Genomic DNA, 17,154 nt, shown 5'->3' on the forward strand with positions numbered 1-17,154 from the left:
GAAATCGTCTCAAGCATTTTATAGAAATTTTTCTATGTCACGATAGCAGGCATAAGAAGTTTTGTAAGAATGATAAAATTGGTCGGACACAGAGAATATCAGTCGAGCCACAATCGCGAACATATCCGTCAAAAGACCTAAAAGTCCAGCTTGCTTGGACAAGAAGAAAAAGCTAATAGATATTGGACGTAACACATACTATCACTTGCTTCCTCCTTCCCATATCGCGACAATCCCCCGATTTGATGTTCGAGATACGAAGAGAGACATGGCATATCAAGCCAACATCTTACAACTCATTCTTGCTTGGCGAGGCGAATTTCTTCTTGAGCTGAGAGATGGAGGGCGAAAAGAAGTACTCCCCGCCACGAGAGATCACCCACTCTTTTGGAAGTTTGACCTTGCCTGCTGGGTCGTTGTCATTCAGGATATCCATCTGACGAACACCTCCCTTTTCCGCCTGTCCAATGATACCGTCTACCCCAGGCCCATTTTCATCGGAGAATCCTAGGAGTGAGTGGGTTAGATTTGATTCGAGATTTATTGTTGGATTCTGCTTACCTGGTTTCGGTATTGGTTTGCCATCCTCACCGATTTTCAGAAATGGAAATGTGTTATTATTTGCCCAGACTACAAGGATCGGTCAGCAAAGAGATTCAACATAGCACGAAACTAAAACGCACTGCGTTGAATGAAGTGAAACCCATCCGCAATGTTACTCTGATAACATTTGAACAGCAATCCGCGATCCAGCTTGGTCTTTCTTGACTTGATCTCCTCTGGGGTGAGCTCTTCACCAAAAGTGATTGCACGTCGTACAATCCTGTGGATAGCGACAGATTGTTGTATGTCCCCTCGAGGGAAAGTCTTGCGCGTGTGTGCTGCATAAGGACAAAGCTTTTGTGAGTGGGGATCATAATCAAATTTGTTATTCTGTTGTGGGTTTTTTCCGATGGAAGGATCTGAATCAACAGTAGGAGCGAGTACTAGTGGGGTACCTGAGTATATAGATCTGTATTGGTAACAAAATTAGCGAGGGGCATTACCGCTCTTCCAGCGCCCAACAAGCTGTGCACCGAAGAAATCTTTTGGCGCTTCGTGAGGATTTTTGTCATCGACGAAGTCTTGGAATTCCGGGACCTCCTGAGAAAGATATCTGAAAGCAAGAAAACTGCCGTCAAGTGTCCAAGAGGGGCGACCCTGACCACGGTCACCCGGCCGACCTAACAGGATGATACCTTGGTCAATGAACTCTTGTCCAGGTAGAAGCTTTTGGTCAACACCCTTGATGGCTGGCTGAGAGATTCCGTCATTATACCCGAAGCTGACTCAGTATCAGTCATAATGCAGCGATAACAATGAGGAAGCACTAACTGTTCGTGGTGCATTTGATCCCCTGGCCGTACCTTGCCTTGTACGAGTTTGATCTCTTGCACAGTTACCCCCAAAATCTTTTTGACCTTTGCTAATGTAAAATCTATGGTGTCTTGACAATCTCCTGTGATGAAAATCAGGCAGTGAATTTCTTGCTTGAACTCCTTGAACCACGCTTTGTTGAAACCGTGAACTCGGTCATTGAAGTCTGCCTCAGCTGTTGCGAGCATGGTCTTTTCAAATGGATCATTTTGTGGCTCTTTGCTCAAAGGTTCTTTGAAACCCAACTAATTCTTGTCAGAATGGCGTGTGCAAGTAGGACCAATCATAAGTATATCTTACTTCGTCCAGTCCCTTTCTCGAAAAAGCAAAATTTACACCAGCGAGTGTCAAGTCACCGTCATTGCCTCTATGATCAAAGCAAGCTTTCTCGTCATTTTTCGCTTGAGTGCTGGAAGTGATCAACGGAATTAGCTCCAAGAGCTGCTTCTGGAACTCGCTGGGCTTTTTGATTTCGATAAACCAGTATGCCTCAAGTCTTTTGGGCAACCCAATCCTGTCTATGTTAGCTTCAATTTTTGCAAAACAGTCAGGCAAACTAACAAGATGTCGCCTTGGACATCGTCCAGATTGAGTGGTGGTGGAGCCATTGTTGAATCACTGTAACACTTAAGTATGTTTCAATGTTATGTCGAGGTTGGTAGGAATTAAGTAGTTGGACGATGACAACTGAATCCTTTTGCAGGATATGCCCTCTTTATCTTGTTTCTATTAACTATGCACCATGTGAGTGTCGTGAGGAGGACCACCCGGCTATCAGATCTCACTTTGTTAAGCTGTGTCTCAGCTCGCCACATATCATCAATTCGAATAACAACTCACCGTCTTTCTGTAGGCTTAACCAATCTAGGAATGGCTGAGACTGAAATGGAATCACGAGTCCAAGGAAGTGGAAGATGAGAGGTTCAAATTGCAGTCGTATTTCCTCAACTGTGCCAAAAACTGGAGCCAAGTAATCATATCACACTGTTCTGACCAATTTAGAGAGAAAGTGCGAGACACAATGAAAAGGCGTTATGGCTGTTTGTCTTGGTAAAACGCGGTAAAGAAGCACTTTCAATTTTTGTTAATTGATAAGTGACGATTGGAGTCCACTGGTAGGGCTGTGTTGAGACTGCCGTGCTATAGCTCATCGGAAGTGGACCCGATTGCGCTTAGAAGTAGCCTTTCGGAAGCTAAACTACGAAGAGAAACTTACGTAGCATATGAGAACGATTGAGGGGTGAATTGGGGAGCTAAGGCAAGGAACGTCGCTCTTGGTACTTTCAGCCTTATTGGTGGCTGGCGTAAAACGTCCCTGGTGGGGAACGCCCAGGCGCGGTCGATGGACAGCTGAAACCATAGTGATTGGTACAGAAATCGTTCATTTATTACTTGCAAGAGACTGAAGCGATATTTATCCCTACTGGAGAACGATAAGTTAGTGTGTGCTTTAGAGATTGATACTTGAAACGTAGAGAAAATACCTGAGTAGCTGTCAACAACTGTTTCTCTTCCACTGCAAGTGATTGAGGATTCCTGCAGGATAGTCTTATAATCTGAATCATGGAGAAGGCCATCCGGTGGTTAGCAAAATCCTCGGCATCAGCCACATAGTCACAATTGATGAACTTATTGATAGTGCCAAGCAACACCAATGAGAATGGTGTCGACATCCGTTACCAATACAGACATCGAACTGGACTGGATTCAGTATCGTCTCTTATTACGACGACAAAGTGATACCTTTATCACCGCCTTCGTCGAAATATCGGCAGAGAATTCTGTCCGGTAGCAAATACGGGTTTTAAAGGCAAATGACCTTGATTCGGAGTAGTATGTCATGACCAGCAGCAAAAATGATTGTGCAACCTCAGATTCATTCTCTGATAAGGACTGAGACATGGAGAACTAGCACCCATCACACACTGGTGAAAGCGGGGTAATGACTATCTGCCCACAATCCTTTCCATGCCGCTCTTTGAAAAAAAAAAACACAAATATGACCTCCCGTTAATGGCCCAATGATTCCAGGCCAACTACGCACAATCAGCGAGAACAGTCTCAACAGACAGTGACGATCGCACTAGGTCTCTTCTAGCAACACGATGCATGAGTCTGCTGGAAATGTTAGCATAATTCGACCATCGGAAAAGCCAATCAATACATCTATACGATGCTGTATCACCAATAGTTCGTGTCACCACTACAACCGATGAACTGAACTTTGAGAAAACATACATACGGCTCCCCTCACAAAATTAATCACTCAACGACCGCCAGCTGCCAAAAGTGTACTTTTCATTTGAAATCGCTTTTCGAATCTAAAATTAGCGTGACATCCAGCCACTTATCACATAATTGATGCCATTCCATCATCATTCCATCCTTCTGTCATTCCATCATCTTTCCCGTCTCTCATTCACGGTTTCGTTTCTTCTCATCATCTATACTTTGTCCTTCATTCTACCTCTACTCGGTGGCTTTGTACTTCTTGTTAAATTCCCCCACAGCAACACCGATTTTCTTGTACAAGAAACCTCTGCTACTTTCTTCCACAACAGGAATAAAAGGTCCATTGGTCCCACCTCTCAGAGTTAGACTCAATCCCGTCCTCTCTTTCGAAATTGTTTGGATATCTTTCAGAGGAACGTCCCATTCGGAGGTCAACTTCTTAGACTTGATGAGCATAATTCTCGAGTATGTCAACATAACAACAACATCCTCCCTGGGTAGCTCAAGGTGTGCGATATATTGCTCATTGAAGTATTTCCCGTTGTCGAGTTGCTTGAGCCAGAACTGGCCAAGAGCTTCCCGTTGCGAATATGGATGGACAATTCCGTCGGTACCAATGAAACGTGTTAGACGGACACGATCAAGCCCGTCCGTATCAAAGACGGTAGTAGTGTTCCGTATACCCTCTGACACATTGGATGCGAGATCGAAGACACCAATAGCGGGCTTTGTCATAACACCAAGGACACCCTTGCCGACTCCTTTAAAGAATCCGGCAACGCCTTCTTGCTCTGCACCCTCAAGAGGTTTGCGTGCCAGACCGCCAACACCGGATGCGAGGGAGCTAACGAATGAGTTCGCGCCGGCCGTAACTCCGTACAGAGCATGCTTGGGTCGATTTCGAGAGCGAGTCATACGACGACGATCCTGGAATTGTTTGTCCATGGTGGCTTCAGCTAGACCCTTTGCAATACTGCCTGTGAATTTTGAGAAAGAATCAGAGAAGCCAAACACGGACTTTTTGACGAAGCTGGTTGCACCCTTAGCAATACCTAGACCCAATTGCTCTGGACGATCGGACATAATGAAACCTTGGTATGGCTCATAAAAAATGTCGGCAACACCAGAACTTAGGTTGTTGAATAATCCCACCGGATTCCCAAGGAAGTCTGCGGACCCTAGAACTTTGTGGACCTGGTAGAGACCTTCTTGAGAGTAGTGGTTTGATACGTTTTGTAATAGCACCGCCATTGAAAGGCGTGCATTCTCCAGCATGAGTGCATTGAGACGAACAGGCGCATCGTTGATGTTTCCAATCGCCATGGTTAGTACGTTCAAGAAGAACATTAGAGGGTTCCGCGAAGACGTTTTATCCTCAACGTTAACTCGGTCGGTACGGACGAAAGATAAATCCAGTTGCATGGGTTGTAAGTTGAGCAACTCAAAATAGATGTCTTGCCCCGATTGCTCCTGCTTAGGTTCTGGAATGTCTAAATCCTCATCGCACAATTTGCCTTCGTGAGTTTCTGACCAGCTCGCACCAGGTACCTTCGAAAACTCCAACAGTGCTAGGACAAAGTCTTCATCGATTTCAAGTGTCATCTGTTGAAGCAAGAGAGTCGCATATTTGATGTATATCACCCCGTACGAATCGTCCTTCACCCTGGTCACCTGGAAGTGGACAGATGGGTGAGCCTCAGTCTCTTTGCTGTTTTTGGGTACTACACTGGGATACAATATCATGGGGAATATGCCGCCATAAAGCTGGTTGTCAATTTGTATCCAGGTAATACCAGCTGTGATGGTTTGATAAAGAGGCGATTCGGAGTATTTGAACGAGACATCTCGGAAGGTGATATAGGCAAGCTCACGCAGTTGAGCGTTGATAAGAGATATCCCAATTCCGGCCAGCTTTAGCTGTGCTCGAAATGTGACACCCATATCTTGATCTTTGACTTCGAAGCCACCGGCAACGCTCGTAGTTGACTCAGAACGAGTTTTCTGCTTGTACAGAGACTTCGACGCTTTGTAATTCGATAGAATTAATGTTTGAGTTGGACCGTCAGCTGTGACATTCAGGTCGATAATCTTGGACTCTCTCGCGCCTACCGCATTATGCGCAGGTGGGATTTTCAGTGGGATCAAGTTTCCAATTTCCGCCAACTTAATGTGTCTCTCTTTACCATTAGCAGTGATGACCAGCTCCTTGAACTTTGCAGCTGGATAATCCCAGGCATACGGCATGATACTTCTAGGAGGCAACATATACCTAATTGGCCGCCAACCGGACCGATCTTCCGCATCTTCATCATCAAGATTTGGGTTGGCTTGGTAAAATTTGAACTCTACATCGCTTTCGTTGCGCATTGAGAATGGCCAATTCTTTGTCTCTAAGCTCAGGTGCAAAAATATGGTAGCATTCTCCATTAGAACCTCAACTCGGATCAGCTTTTGGCGCTGCTGGTACTTGGCCAATTTGACGTGTGTTGTTCCGAGGTCTGAAATGTTGAACGAAGATGACCATTGGTTGTTGACCCCAGGGAAGCAAAGCGACAGTTGCTTCCTGGCAGATTTTTGAAGGAAATGTAATGGTTGCAGAGCTCCAGGCTTGAGTGTCATAACGTCTGAAGACCCTGGTTCCCGTACGTTCATTTCTTCGTCCATTCGATTTTTAAGCACAAATCGAGGAGCAATGGTAACAACCTTTGTCATCTTGTATTTTCCCTCTCCTGACTCGACGGTGATACCGACATGGATCTCGTTGTTCTTGTTTGCAGCTGGCAAGACAACGTCAACAGTGCTGCCAATAGCGTCAAAACTCTGTGGTTTGCTCCAGTTCGAGTCGCCAACTTTCAAGATTGCACGATTGCGTTGATCGTCAGCCCCAAAAGCGAACATGAATGGTAAAGCCTTACGCCTCTCTCTATCAGCAGAATCTGCGTGGAACGCCTGGCCGGCTGATGTTTTTGCTCCTTGGAGTAGGGATTTTGATTTGATGTTGATCTCAAGTCCAGTCTTATTTAGAACCACATAAGGGCTGTAGACGGTGATTCTGAATGCACCACCGCTGTCAGGAATCTTGTAATAGTGCAACTTCAAATTGAGCGCCAGTCCCTCATTATCTTTGCAGACGAGTTGCGATTCCTTGCGGAAATCTTCCTGGTTGTTCGAGTTAATTATTGCAAATTCGCTGGCCTTGAATACAGTATCTTGCATATCAATACTCATAAGTAACAGATGCGAAAGCTCAACAACATGAACGGGGCTGAGGCCGCCTTTGCGGAGGAAATTTGTCCAGTCTTTTTTGGTATTTTTGTCATAGATTCGATACTTGAAGTCGTAAGGCAGAAGGTTCTCCAACTCGATAGGAGCAGAGAGTCTAATTCGCATGTAAGGATAAATTCTAGACGTTCATTAGTTAATGAGTATGTAATTGGATGAAGTTTCGATAAACATACGACGGAAGAGGATTGGTTTTATCGTAGCTAGCATGCATCTGGAAGTAAAAGGGCGGGGTTTGTTTGTCGTTTTCACCTTTGCAGGTCATGGTTCTAGTCGGTCTCTTCATAAGGTCTTTCCAATAGAGTGACTCGGTAGACCAGGTGTACCCAAACCCTTGGTCGGGTCTCACAAGTAGAGACTTCAAGTAGGCGGCACCTACGGGAGCTGGTCGGCTCTCTCCAGGTGCGATCTTCTCAATCTTCAAGAGATGCCCCTCCTGAGCGTCGAAAACTCCAACCTCCACAGGTATTTGAGTCTTGTTCTCGACTAATAAGGGCGACCTGAAAGTGATACATTTGACGTTATCATCTCCAAGAGTAACCTCCACCAAAAGTCGATGCATGATCTGGTTCTTTCGGGGACGTAAGTTATAGATGGTCTCTCCCTCACGTGTAACTGGTATCTTGTTGATGCTGTCAAACCCGCTTCCCTCCAAACGAATACCAACAACACCGTTGCTCTCCTCTGGCGATAAATTCTCTCGCATCTTCTCCCAATCTTCGAACCTCCAAGGACCTTCCTCTCCGTCTGCTAATTTGGCAGCCATCTGGTTCTCTTCACCTGAGACATCAGCCCATACGTTGATATCGAACCCGGTATAATTTCTCATTCGGTAAGGTGCTTCGGTCCCTCTAGGTTTCGAAAGCACATCATCAGATTGGGTCAGAAAATCTGCCGATTTAGAAGCCAACGCAATTGTTGCCGAAGTTACAGTCAACTCCAATGTTTTGTCCGAGACAAGGTTGACGGCAAGAGAATCGGGGTTCGCCTCTTTTGAGATTTCGAGGCCCAGCTGCCAAGGTTCGATAAACGGCTCCCAAGCTGACTTCGAAAAATTGTAAATGTTTATGAACAAGTCGATGTTGGTGCCCGCTCGCAAATTGCTTGACCAGTCGTTGGCAGTGGTGGTAAAGCTTTTGACACTAAGATCTAGGATAGGTAATTCGTGAAGATCGCCGATCAGGATTAATCTCATGCCATCCAAAGTTACGGTGAGCTCCTCGTGTTTTCGCGTGACTTTTTCTAACGATTTATCTTGTAGTCTGGGTTGTGCAACAGTAGGAGCCTTGGTCTTTCTTCCAATTGTAGATTGACCTTTACCGCTTGCACTCCGCTGCTTCAGGCCTGCATCGCCGGTCTTGAGTTGCTTAGCTTTCTGATCAGAAGCTGGGGAATCCTTGTTTTTATTGTCATCGACGCTAGAAAGTTCAGATGCCTTGGTGACGATCTGGATTGCGAGGAGAATATCTCTGAGGGACAATCGTAGCACCAAAGGTTCTATGTCTATGTGAAAACTTGTCAAGTCTGCTTGCGAACTGTCCAGAGACATTTGCAAGGAGAAATCATCTAGAACTCGAAGGCGACTATCTTCAAATTTGTCCATTCTGCAGAGGAACATCCCCATTTTCATAACCTGTACAGTTAATGCATGTTGTTGCGCTATTAAAATTTGCTTGGTCCCTAGGACAATGGCCTCGGAGCTCGAACTTAGGGGATTGGCGATCAAGATTATTTGTGCATTGACGACGTTGACTCTGAATGCTACACTCATAGAAGAGTCGCTGGATTGTTCAGGTTGTTGATATGATGACTTCGACAAGGCTCTCGACCCGCTCGCAGACTCGGGCGAGGCTTCCTCAGCTATTGCCATAATGGAATCTGTTTCAGATTCATCTGGAGAGCCAAACAAACTTTCATCATGATCAGACATGACAGCTTCATCAACGACTAGACCGGCGGCAACCCATGACTGCAAAGCGAACAGATAGTCAAGGGCAAATATTATCCGTGGACTATCGATAGCCACCATAGCTATTAGGTTTCGCTCTTTACCACCTGAGATAGTGACACTGGCCATAAACTGTTGCACGTCCTTGTTTAAGGAAGTCATAATCTTGCGGAATTTGTTCGTCTCCCTCGTCCTGCTGTCTTGAATTGTAAAAGACTGGATAAGCAATTCTGACTCTAAAGAGCCATCTGTCATCATCCGAAGCTTGACTTTTGTGTCATCAAGGGAGAACTTAGCCAAGCTTGAAGCATCAAGATCTCCTATAGGCTCATCGTCCTTGGCTAAAATGAGTTCGAGCCCAATTTTATGCAACTGAAACGCAAGATCAAGCTTAGTCCAGCTCTTGGAGTCGACTCCTAGCTCGGGGCCTAAGTCCACGAGGGCATTTGAACTTTCTTCGGAATCGTCGTCGGTGATGGTCTTGGCTTTCTTCAACGTAGAAGATGGGATGTCCTCTGTGACGTCCTTTTGAGAGCTATCGGGGTCTGCTGCAAAAGCGGCAGGTACTGATCGAGAAAGCTCCAGAAGGAACTTGAGCTGCGATTGGGTAACACGAAGGTTAAAATCTGTCATGCTTCCCTCTATCTCCATGTCAGGCCGTTTAGAACCTGGCGAGTGTTCCGCATAAGTCATCGTGAATCCAAGGTCTACCTTGTCAATGAGCTCCAACTCTTCGGACTTGTCGTTGTCAAAGTAGAAATCGGAGGTTAACCGGATGTTACGAACCCCAGCAGACAAGTTCATAGCGACAGCCGCATCTTTCGAATCATCTAGCGGAAGGAACTTGTTTTCGGCGTAAATCTCTCCAAGATAAGCGGTGATAAGGTCACGTTTCGGTCGACCAGCAACCATGGTCCTAGGAAATACGACAATGGGGGTTTTGACTATTATATCGAATTTCATGCGATTCGCGTTCTGCTGAATCTGCGAGGCTTGGTTGGCAGCAGCCAGTCGAGCAGCGTTGAAAATTGCCTGCATCTGTCCGAATTTTACCACAAAATCAATGATTTTCCGGAATGGTTCTTCGAGGAAATGTAGTTTGATAGAACCAGCACGAAGGTAGATTGAGGAATCGTAGCCGGGATATGCATTACCACTATCGGGATCAAAAGTTTCATAACGGAAATCCGCAAGATCATCGCCTTGAATAGTTATCAACTTTCGTAAATTGGAATCCGAAGAGGCGCCTTGATTGACATCATCAAGTAGTGAGAGATCACCAAGCTTCGCAGCGACCCTTAAGGTCTTGCCCATAACAAAGATTCCCACGTCCGCCTCGTTGAGCGACAAAGTGGCCAGACGTATCCCGTCGTTGTTCAAAATCAATCTGATACTCTTCAAATCTACCTTAATTCGGACAGATCCGCTATCAGTCTCCGTTGAGGAACTGGTGGTGGTTACAGGTTCTTCATCTTCTTGTAGGCCCTGGATCTCCTTTGGAGATGTAGGCCGGCCGACGGCGGACTCGCTGTTAGCAAAAGTCACAAGGATGAAGTCCAACAGTGTCAATAGAGTCTTCCGGGTGACGACGAGATTGATAGTGGATATAGCCACGTCAATATTCACCTCAACCCCCTCATATTTTGGCATGAATTCAGGAGAGTCGCGGTTGACTTTGACAATTCTCACACTCACAAGATCCTTATCGCTCTCTGACTCTGCGTCACCGGAAGAGAGAATGGATTTGAACTCAGTTGGTGGGTTATCAACATAATCGTCTAAGACGAGCGAGCCAAGTGAAGTGTTAATGATCAAATCAAACGGCCGGACAACCAAATCTAGACTGAACTCCTCGGCCACAAGTTCGGCAAGAAGCTGATCTTGTTTCCGTCCTCCAGGATCGCTTCTAAAGAGAGACCCCTGGAGCCGATCTACTTCAAATTTGAGTTCAAAGTTCTTTTGCTGAACCTTGAACTTTTCATTGTCCGTCTCATTTGAAGCGTCCTCAAATTCGGCATCGTCATCCTCACTCACGTCATCTTCCAGAATAATAGCCTCTTGCGTGGCAAAATTGAACGGCACGGACTGAGATCGCTCGTGGCCCTTTTTCTTGTCGGCCGCCGAGACCGTACTGGAAGTTCGGGGTCTCGAAACTTCTTTTGTAGTAGAGGTTCCTGACGTCGCTTCGTTATCGTCTAGCTTTGGGATGGCCATGTCGATTATTCTCATCAAGCTTTTATACTTCTTGTCAGATACAGATGCGTGGAGTACCGGGAGATGGCCAGATACTCGCACTTTGGTCAAGTTTGGAGCTTTAGGGATGATGGATAACTGAACAATGAAATCGACGTTGATCTTTTCGACTATATGCATTGCCTGCTTATCGTCCCTCTGGTCTAACTGGCGTTTGGTATCCTCAATGGAAGGGCCAATCAGAAGCTGCGTCGACGACAACTTGACCAAGAACTTATCATACATCAATGACTCTAGGCGTTTATAGTCCTCATCTGTATAGGCTTGATTTTGCTTGCCTTGTATATCTTTAAGCGTATGTTTGTCAACCAGCTGACTGTTCACACTGATGTGACCCGCATCAAGAATCAGGCAAGCTGTTCTTTTAGCGGTTATACTCTCAGGGACGATGATGAGTGGTGCTTGGAGATCCAGCTTGGCGTTAATGGTTTTGTGTTCCTCTAATGCGAACTCTAGACCAGCTCTGGTCTGTTGCCGGAAACCCTCAACAGTGGCACCAGCTGACTCCATGAGTGCACCTATGGATTCCATATGTCTTTCTGGGGGCTTGAAAAACTTTATGATGCCAACCAAGAATAAAGGATTCCATATAATCTCAAGTGGCTTTAGCTTTCCAGTGACAGCGAGGTCACTCGCTCCGTCAAGTGGATTTTGCTCAAATTGAAAGTTGAAAAATGGGTCTTTTTCGGCCTCGTTGTCTGATTCATGTTCCTCCTCTTCTTTAATTTGCAATTTCTCTGGAGTATCAGGAGCATCCTTGACCCGCACAATTTGTTTGAATAAGCTATTGGGGGTCGTCCCATCGTTAACACGAAGACCGCCAAGGCTAACATCTGCGAAAAGTGACTCGGGGCGTTGCAAGAATTTAGCGCGAAATCCATCGAAGAATAAACTCAAAACTTCTGTAGTGTCCTGATGAGGATCTCGTTTGAGGGTGAAACTACCTGTATTGAGGGAGGCATTGATCTGCATCTTGACCGTCTCCTTTGGTAAATCAATGCTTTCTGCAAGGGCAGTCTTTTCGTTCCACTCGATAGCATCGTAGAGCTCTTTCCTCTGCTCCTCAGTCATGGTTGTTGTCTCGTCTTCTTCCTCTTCGACTGGCTTCGAACCCCATGCCCAGGCAACCCAACCTTGCTTACCCTTGGCCGTAGTCGCCTTCTTGACCCCAACATTCTCCTTTTTGAGTTGATTCCTGGCCAGCGACCTCCAAAAACGCATATCTTCGTAGTCTAGCTTCCACTCAAGCTTTTCGATCTCTTTCGTCTCCTCTGGACTCAAAGGCTCTGCTTGTTTCTTCTTCTTCTTGAATAGTTCGATGTATCGAATACGATCATCTCTCCTCTCTTTAAAGTAACTCCACGACCAACGACGATTTCTTTCATGGATTTTACTCAAAACAGCGTTGCCTGCAAATTGAAGCCAGGCTTTAGGATCTTCTTTTGGTGAGACACCCTTTGGTTGCAGCTTTTTGTACTCTTGGTGACGAATGAAATAGTGGAATAGATCAACCATCATCAACGCATCGCGGTATTGATCGTCATCTAGAACCAGACCGATTTCATCAAATATCAATCCTGCTTTAATATGCGGTCGGTCAACCTTCCCAGATTTATCGATAGCAATCTTGGCTTTCCCACTGACAGGCTTCAATATGAATTGATGGTTGGCAACGGCTGGATCCTCTCCTCGCACAATCATCTCCTTAAATTTTGCGAGCATTTCTTCGTGCGATGAGACCTCCAATCCAGGTACTTCAGCCTCTCTGCCAGTACCCAATAGCGATGTATCGGTGTTCCAATACACAGCTAGAGCTCCTAACGTTGCTAACTTGTGCGTGGGGCCAGCTGAGTCCTGTATGTATGTCGGCTTCCATTGCCCGTCTGTACTGATCGCACTAAACTCCTCAAGGGTAACTCCAAGAGCAAACGGGTGTCCTGGAGTGGATATAGAATCCTCGTATCTAACATGAATGTTCTTGACCCGTATTTGTAGGTTATCAACAATCTTTGTCACCAAACTTTCTGTAAAGCTTTGGTTCTTCTGTTGTTCTTCCTGGCTCATCCCTTCCTGGTTTCGATCTTTTAGCATCTCGGCACTGTCGAGCTTCTCTATTTTGACAGCCTGCCTCCGACGCTCTTCTTCCTCCTCGTCATATTCTGCATCTTCCTTTGGCGCTGCAAGCAAGAATACGTCCTCGATTTCGATTTGCACAGGCTGACCCCGAAGGTTTGACCATGGAATTTTAAGAGTGAGCTGACCTAGATGGCCCTCCACCACGTTGATTGGCAACTTCAACTGGTCCAGTGCTTCACGTCGGAGTTCCAGGTCGCGCAATTTGACGTCTCCCGACCAGATTCCTACCTTTAATTGTCCAGGGTCAAAATTCCTTATGTACATCCCCAAGAAGCGGTTAAGCAACGAGGATACAAGTCCTTCCAACATCTTAGGCGGGGAGTGCCTTCACCCAGGCGGGGGTGTTTCGTTCGAAGATAGGTGGGCAAGTTGGAGGATCTCAACTGCATCTGCGCAATAGCGCTGTATCGCGTAGAGAGGTACGGGCCGTATAGGTGTATTTAAGTCGTTGGCATGTCCGTCATCATTTATATTGTCTAGAACGTATCGTCAAGAGTGGTCGCCACGGTACAGCTCGTGTACCTACGTAGGCATTCGGCGCGAACTTCTTCGCAAGCTCCCCACCAACTTATTAGCAGTGAACTGATGCGACCAGGTGGCCAAAATGAACAGATATGATTCAGAAAGATGTGTAGCGCTTGATAGGATGCGAAGAACCCGTCTGTGTCGAGGGGTTTCAATTGTTCAAGTCGCACCCTTCACGATATGTCGCTTCATTCCACGTGAAATGCGGTATCCTGTATTCCAGCCGTGCTAGCATCCATCCTGGATGTATGTTTGCCTGACGTCAGACAGCCAGAAAATGCTGGCAAAATAGGTGCCTAGGTACGCTAAAGTTGGCCGTACTGTAGAGGTACGGATCAGTCCTACAACCTCAGGATATCAAGAGTTGATTTAGGGTTCATGTTTCATTTCGCTGATTATATTTCTAATCAGAGAATATACCCATTATCTAGATCAGTTATTATGCCAACCTTCTGTTTTGCATTCCCATCCACGAAGACATAGCTGCGGTCCTGGCCACTCTAGTGGTGCTTGAATCACAAAAAGACCCCCCACCCGAGATACAAAGGGCTCATATTTACGGTATATTCGCGTCGTCGAAAGGCTGTACTTTTGGCTTGCCCAAGGGATCTACGAAGTCTCTGTCTGTTAAAATCACCATAAATCGGTTTCTTGAAGGTCTGTCACCATTGCTTCCGAAATCCTCTCAAAATCCTAAAAAACACAATCTTGCAAGTTGGCTCCGGTAGCAGTAGCGACTACAATCACTCGGCGACGTGAAAGAGCGCCGCGGCTAGGACCATGTCCCGGTCATTTTGAATATCATTTAGTGTCAGTACCTGAGGCTGTGCGAGATGGTTTGTAGATTGCAGCTGCGCTGTAATCTGGCATCATGAAGAACCATGGATTTTGTAGAAAGGCACCTAATAGTAGTGTAATCTTTCAAGATTGTTGGGATATTATGTTCTTATAGTTTTATGGGTGTTGTTGTTACAGCCTTATTACCCTCGCATGTTGTACATCGGGATCCATGACCACTTAGTTCTAGCCAGTTCGGCTTGGCTTTGTGGACCGCGCAGCTGCTCAAGACAACGTTCAACCGTTCAAAGTATTCCTATACCTAACACTGGTGATGCCCACGTAGAGCACGAAGCTTGAACTCGACCGACAAACATATCGCGGAACCCGTATAATCAGAAAATCCTACTTAACATCATCGAACTCAAGCTGCCAGCGTCATGAATAATCCGGGGCAGGCAGGGCAAGCCCAAGGCCAGCAACCAGGAGGGCAATCGCAACAGAACCAACCGAGACGGGCTGGACCACCATTATACAAACCAGAGCAGATGCGAGGGCTCCCGGAAGCTTTCGCAGCTGAGAAAGAGAAATGGGAACAGGGCCTGAGACAACTTTGGACCACAGTTCAAGGAAATGCGCCAGAAACCCCTCAACATCAGGATGCGAAACGAAGGCTCTTTGAATTCTCGAAGATGTTGACAAACAAATTGCAGACGTACAGGATGCAGCAGCCCCAGGGAGCTGGAGGAGTTAGGCCACAAACCCAAGGACAACCATCACAATCACAAGAAGCAAATGGTCCAGCACAAGCGGGTCTGACTGCCGAGCAGCAGCAGCAGAGGCAGAAGTCTCAAGTAACTACTAAGGTTATGGAGCACGTGAATAGTTTTCCATATGTTCCGCCATCTAGCCTCACCGCGGGCACCCCAGAATATGTAAAGTGGATCCAGGAAGCAAAACAGAGATATCTCAAAGGTCTGGTAGCAATGGAACAAGCGACAACGAGACTGGCTGCTCTAGAAGGCATGTTCCAGAAAAGACAAGCGGACGGGAAGCCGCTGAGCCCAGAGGAGGAAAAAGATTACAAGGACAAAAAGGAACAGCTCTCCAAGGCACATGCAGAGGCCAAAACCTTCGTGGACAACTTCCGGCAATCGCAAAGAAGTCTAGCTGCAAACTCAAATCAACAAGGAGCAGGTGCGCAACAGAAAACGGTTGGAAATACCGGTGGTATTGGAAGCAACACGGTCGCTCCACCACCTGCGCGGCCACAGGTGAATCCTCAACAGGCTCCAAATCCTGCTCTCCAAAACACTCAGACGATCAACGCTGCGATTGAAGTGGCAAAGAACCAGCAGTTCAACGTTCCACGGCCATCGGTTCCTCAGAACAATTCCTCGAATCAAACTCCCCAAATGCCATCCCAAAACGCACCTGCGCAACAGGCAAATCTGCAACAACCTAATATTAAAAGTGAAGCCGGGGGCACCTAATAATCCACCTCCCATCAACACTACTACAGCCATCAACCAAATTCAACGGCCGATGCAAAACTCACCCGCCACGGCTCACCCTCGATCTGCTGGTGCGCCTTTGTCGGCCACGTCCCAAGCCCCTCTTCAGCAACCCCAGGCGCTTTCGCAGTCCGCTGCACTTGCGCAAGCATCTCGAAGCTACTCCAGCAGTAACACACAACAACACCATGTTATGGGTCATTCACATCCATCATCAACACCCAGGGAAACTCAGAACGGGGGCACTCAAAAGATGCCTATTCCAAAGCATCTTCCTGAGAGAGCAACCGCGCCACCTCAGCCTGTCCCAATAAGCCAGGCAAGACCTACGTATTCTGGTGGACCAAGCAACATGGGTAATGGGGTTATATCTCAGCCTGTGCTTCCAAAGGCACCAGGTTATAACATGGCCGCCGAAGGCGATCGGGTATTGAGTAGGAAGAAACTGGACGAGCTTGTTAAGCAGGTAACAGGTGGCGGGCATGGAGACGGGCCTAGCCTCACACCTGAGGTTGAAGAAGTAAGTCTATCAAGTTCACTTTTACCGTTGCCTTGTGGTTTTCGAAGATGGAGAGCAGCAACTAACAATCTTAGTCTATGCTCACTGTTGCGGACACGTTTGTTGACCAAGTTCTTAACGCCGCTTGTAAGATCGCAAAAGAGCGCGGATCGAAATCTCTAGAGATCAGAGACATTCAACTCACTCTCGAGCGCGGATACAACATCAGGATTCCGGGTTACGCCAGTGACGAGATCCGAACTGTCCGTAAGATACAACCATCAAATGCATGGATTGCCAAAATGAGTGCCGTGCAAGCTGCGAAAGTCACAGGTGGAAAGAACCAAGAGTAGTAATGCGTGGTGAGGTGTCACTGGGTAGGGTTGCTATGGAGCACGGGTATCGGCGTTTCAATAATGTGAGTATGATTTCTGGCGTTGGAACACCCGGTGTGGGATGCATCGTGGTGCAGGCATGGAACATATTGGGCACTTCTAGGGGTTTGTGATATCCTCTATGCTGTGGTTTGCCCATCACATAGTTATAAAAACTTTTGCTACATATAATCTCCC

At 46.5% G+C, this 17,154-nt stretch overlaps 4 protein-coding genes across 4 annotated transcripts; 2 read left to right on the forward strand and 2 right to left on the reverse strand.

Annotated features, from left to right (window-relative positions):
- Nucleotides 1-289: 289 nt before the first annotated feature.
- GLAREA_00480 (Dimeric alpha+beta barrel) lies at nt 290-2,024 on the reverse strand (the record flags this gene model as incomplete). The annotated part of the gene is made up of 7 exons (XM_008085238.1): nt 290-507; nt 562-630; nt 684-998; nt 1,047-1,324; nt 1,375-1,661; nt 1,717-1,930; nt 1,978-2,024. 7 exons carry the CDS (start codon nt 2,022-2,024, stop codon nt 290-292), a joined length of 1,428 nt encoding a protein of 475 aa, XP_008083429.1.
- A 1,861-nt stretch (nt 2,025-3,885) lies between these two features.
- On the reverse strand, nt 3,886-13,576 carry GLAREA_00481 (uncharacterized protein; the record flags this gene model as incomplete). The annotated part of the gene is made up of 2 exons (XM_008085239.1): nt 3,886-7,051; nt 7,107-13,576. The coding sequence occupies 2 exons, from the start codon at nt 13,574-13,576 to the stop codon at nt 3,886-3,888; spliced, it is 9,636 nt and encodes a 3,211-aa protein (XP_008083430.1).
- Nucleotides 13,577-15,009: 1,433 nt separating this feature from the next.
- GLAREA_00482 (uncharacterized protein) lies at nt 15,010-16,062 on the forward strand (the record flags this gene model as incomplete). The annotated part of the gene is made up of 1 exon (XM_008085240.1): nt 15,010-16,062. The coding sequence occupies one exon, from the start codon at nt 15,010-15,012 to the stop codon at nt 16,060-16,062; it is 1,053 nt and encodes a 350-aa protein (XP_008083431.1).
- A 52-nt stretch (nt 16,063-16,114) lies between these two features.
- Nucleotides 16,115-16,935, forward strand: GLAREA_00483 (Histone-fold containing protein; the record flags this gene model as incomplete). Its single annotated transcript, XM_008085241.1, has 2 exons — nt 16,115-16,603; nt 16,678-16,935. The coding sequence occupies 2 exons, from the start codon at nt 16,115-16,117 to the stop codon at nt 16,933-16,935; spliced, it is 747 nt and encodes a 248-aa protein (XP_008083432.1).
- Between the last annotated feature and the right edge of the window lie 219 nt (nt 16,936-17,154).

Source organism: Glarea lozoyensis (assembly GCF_000409485.1).
Source record: "Glarea lozoyensis ATCC 20868 chromosome Unknown GLAREA3, whole genome shotgun sequence".
Classification (NCBI taxonomy): Eukaryota; Fungi; Ascomycota; class Leotiomycetes; order Helotiales; family Helotiaceae; genus Glarea; species Glarea lozoyensis.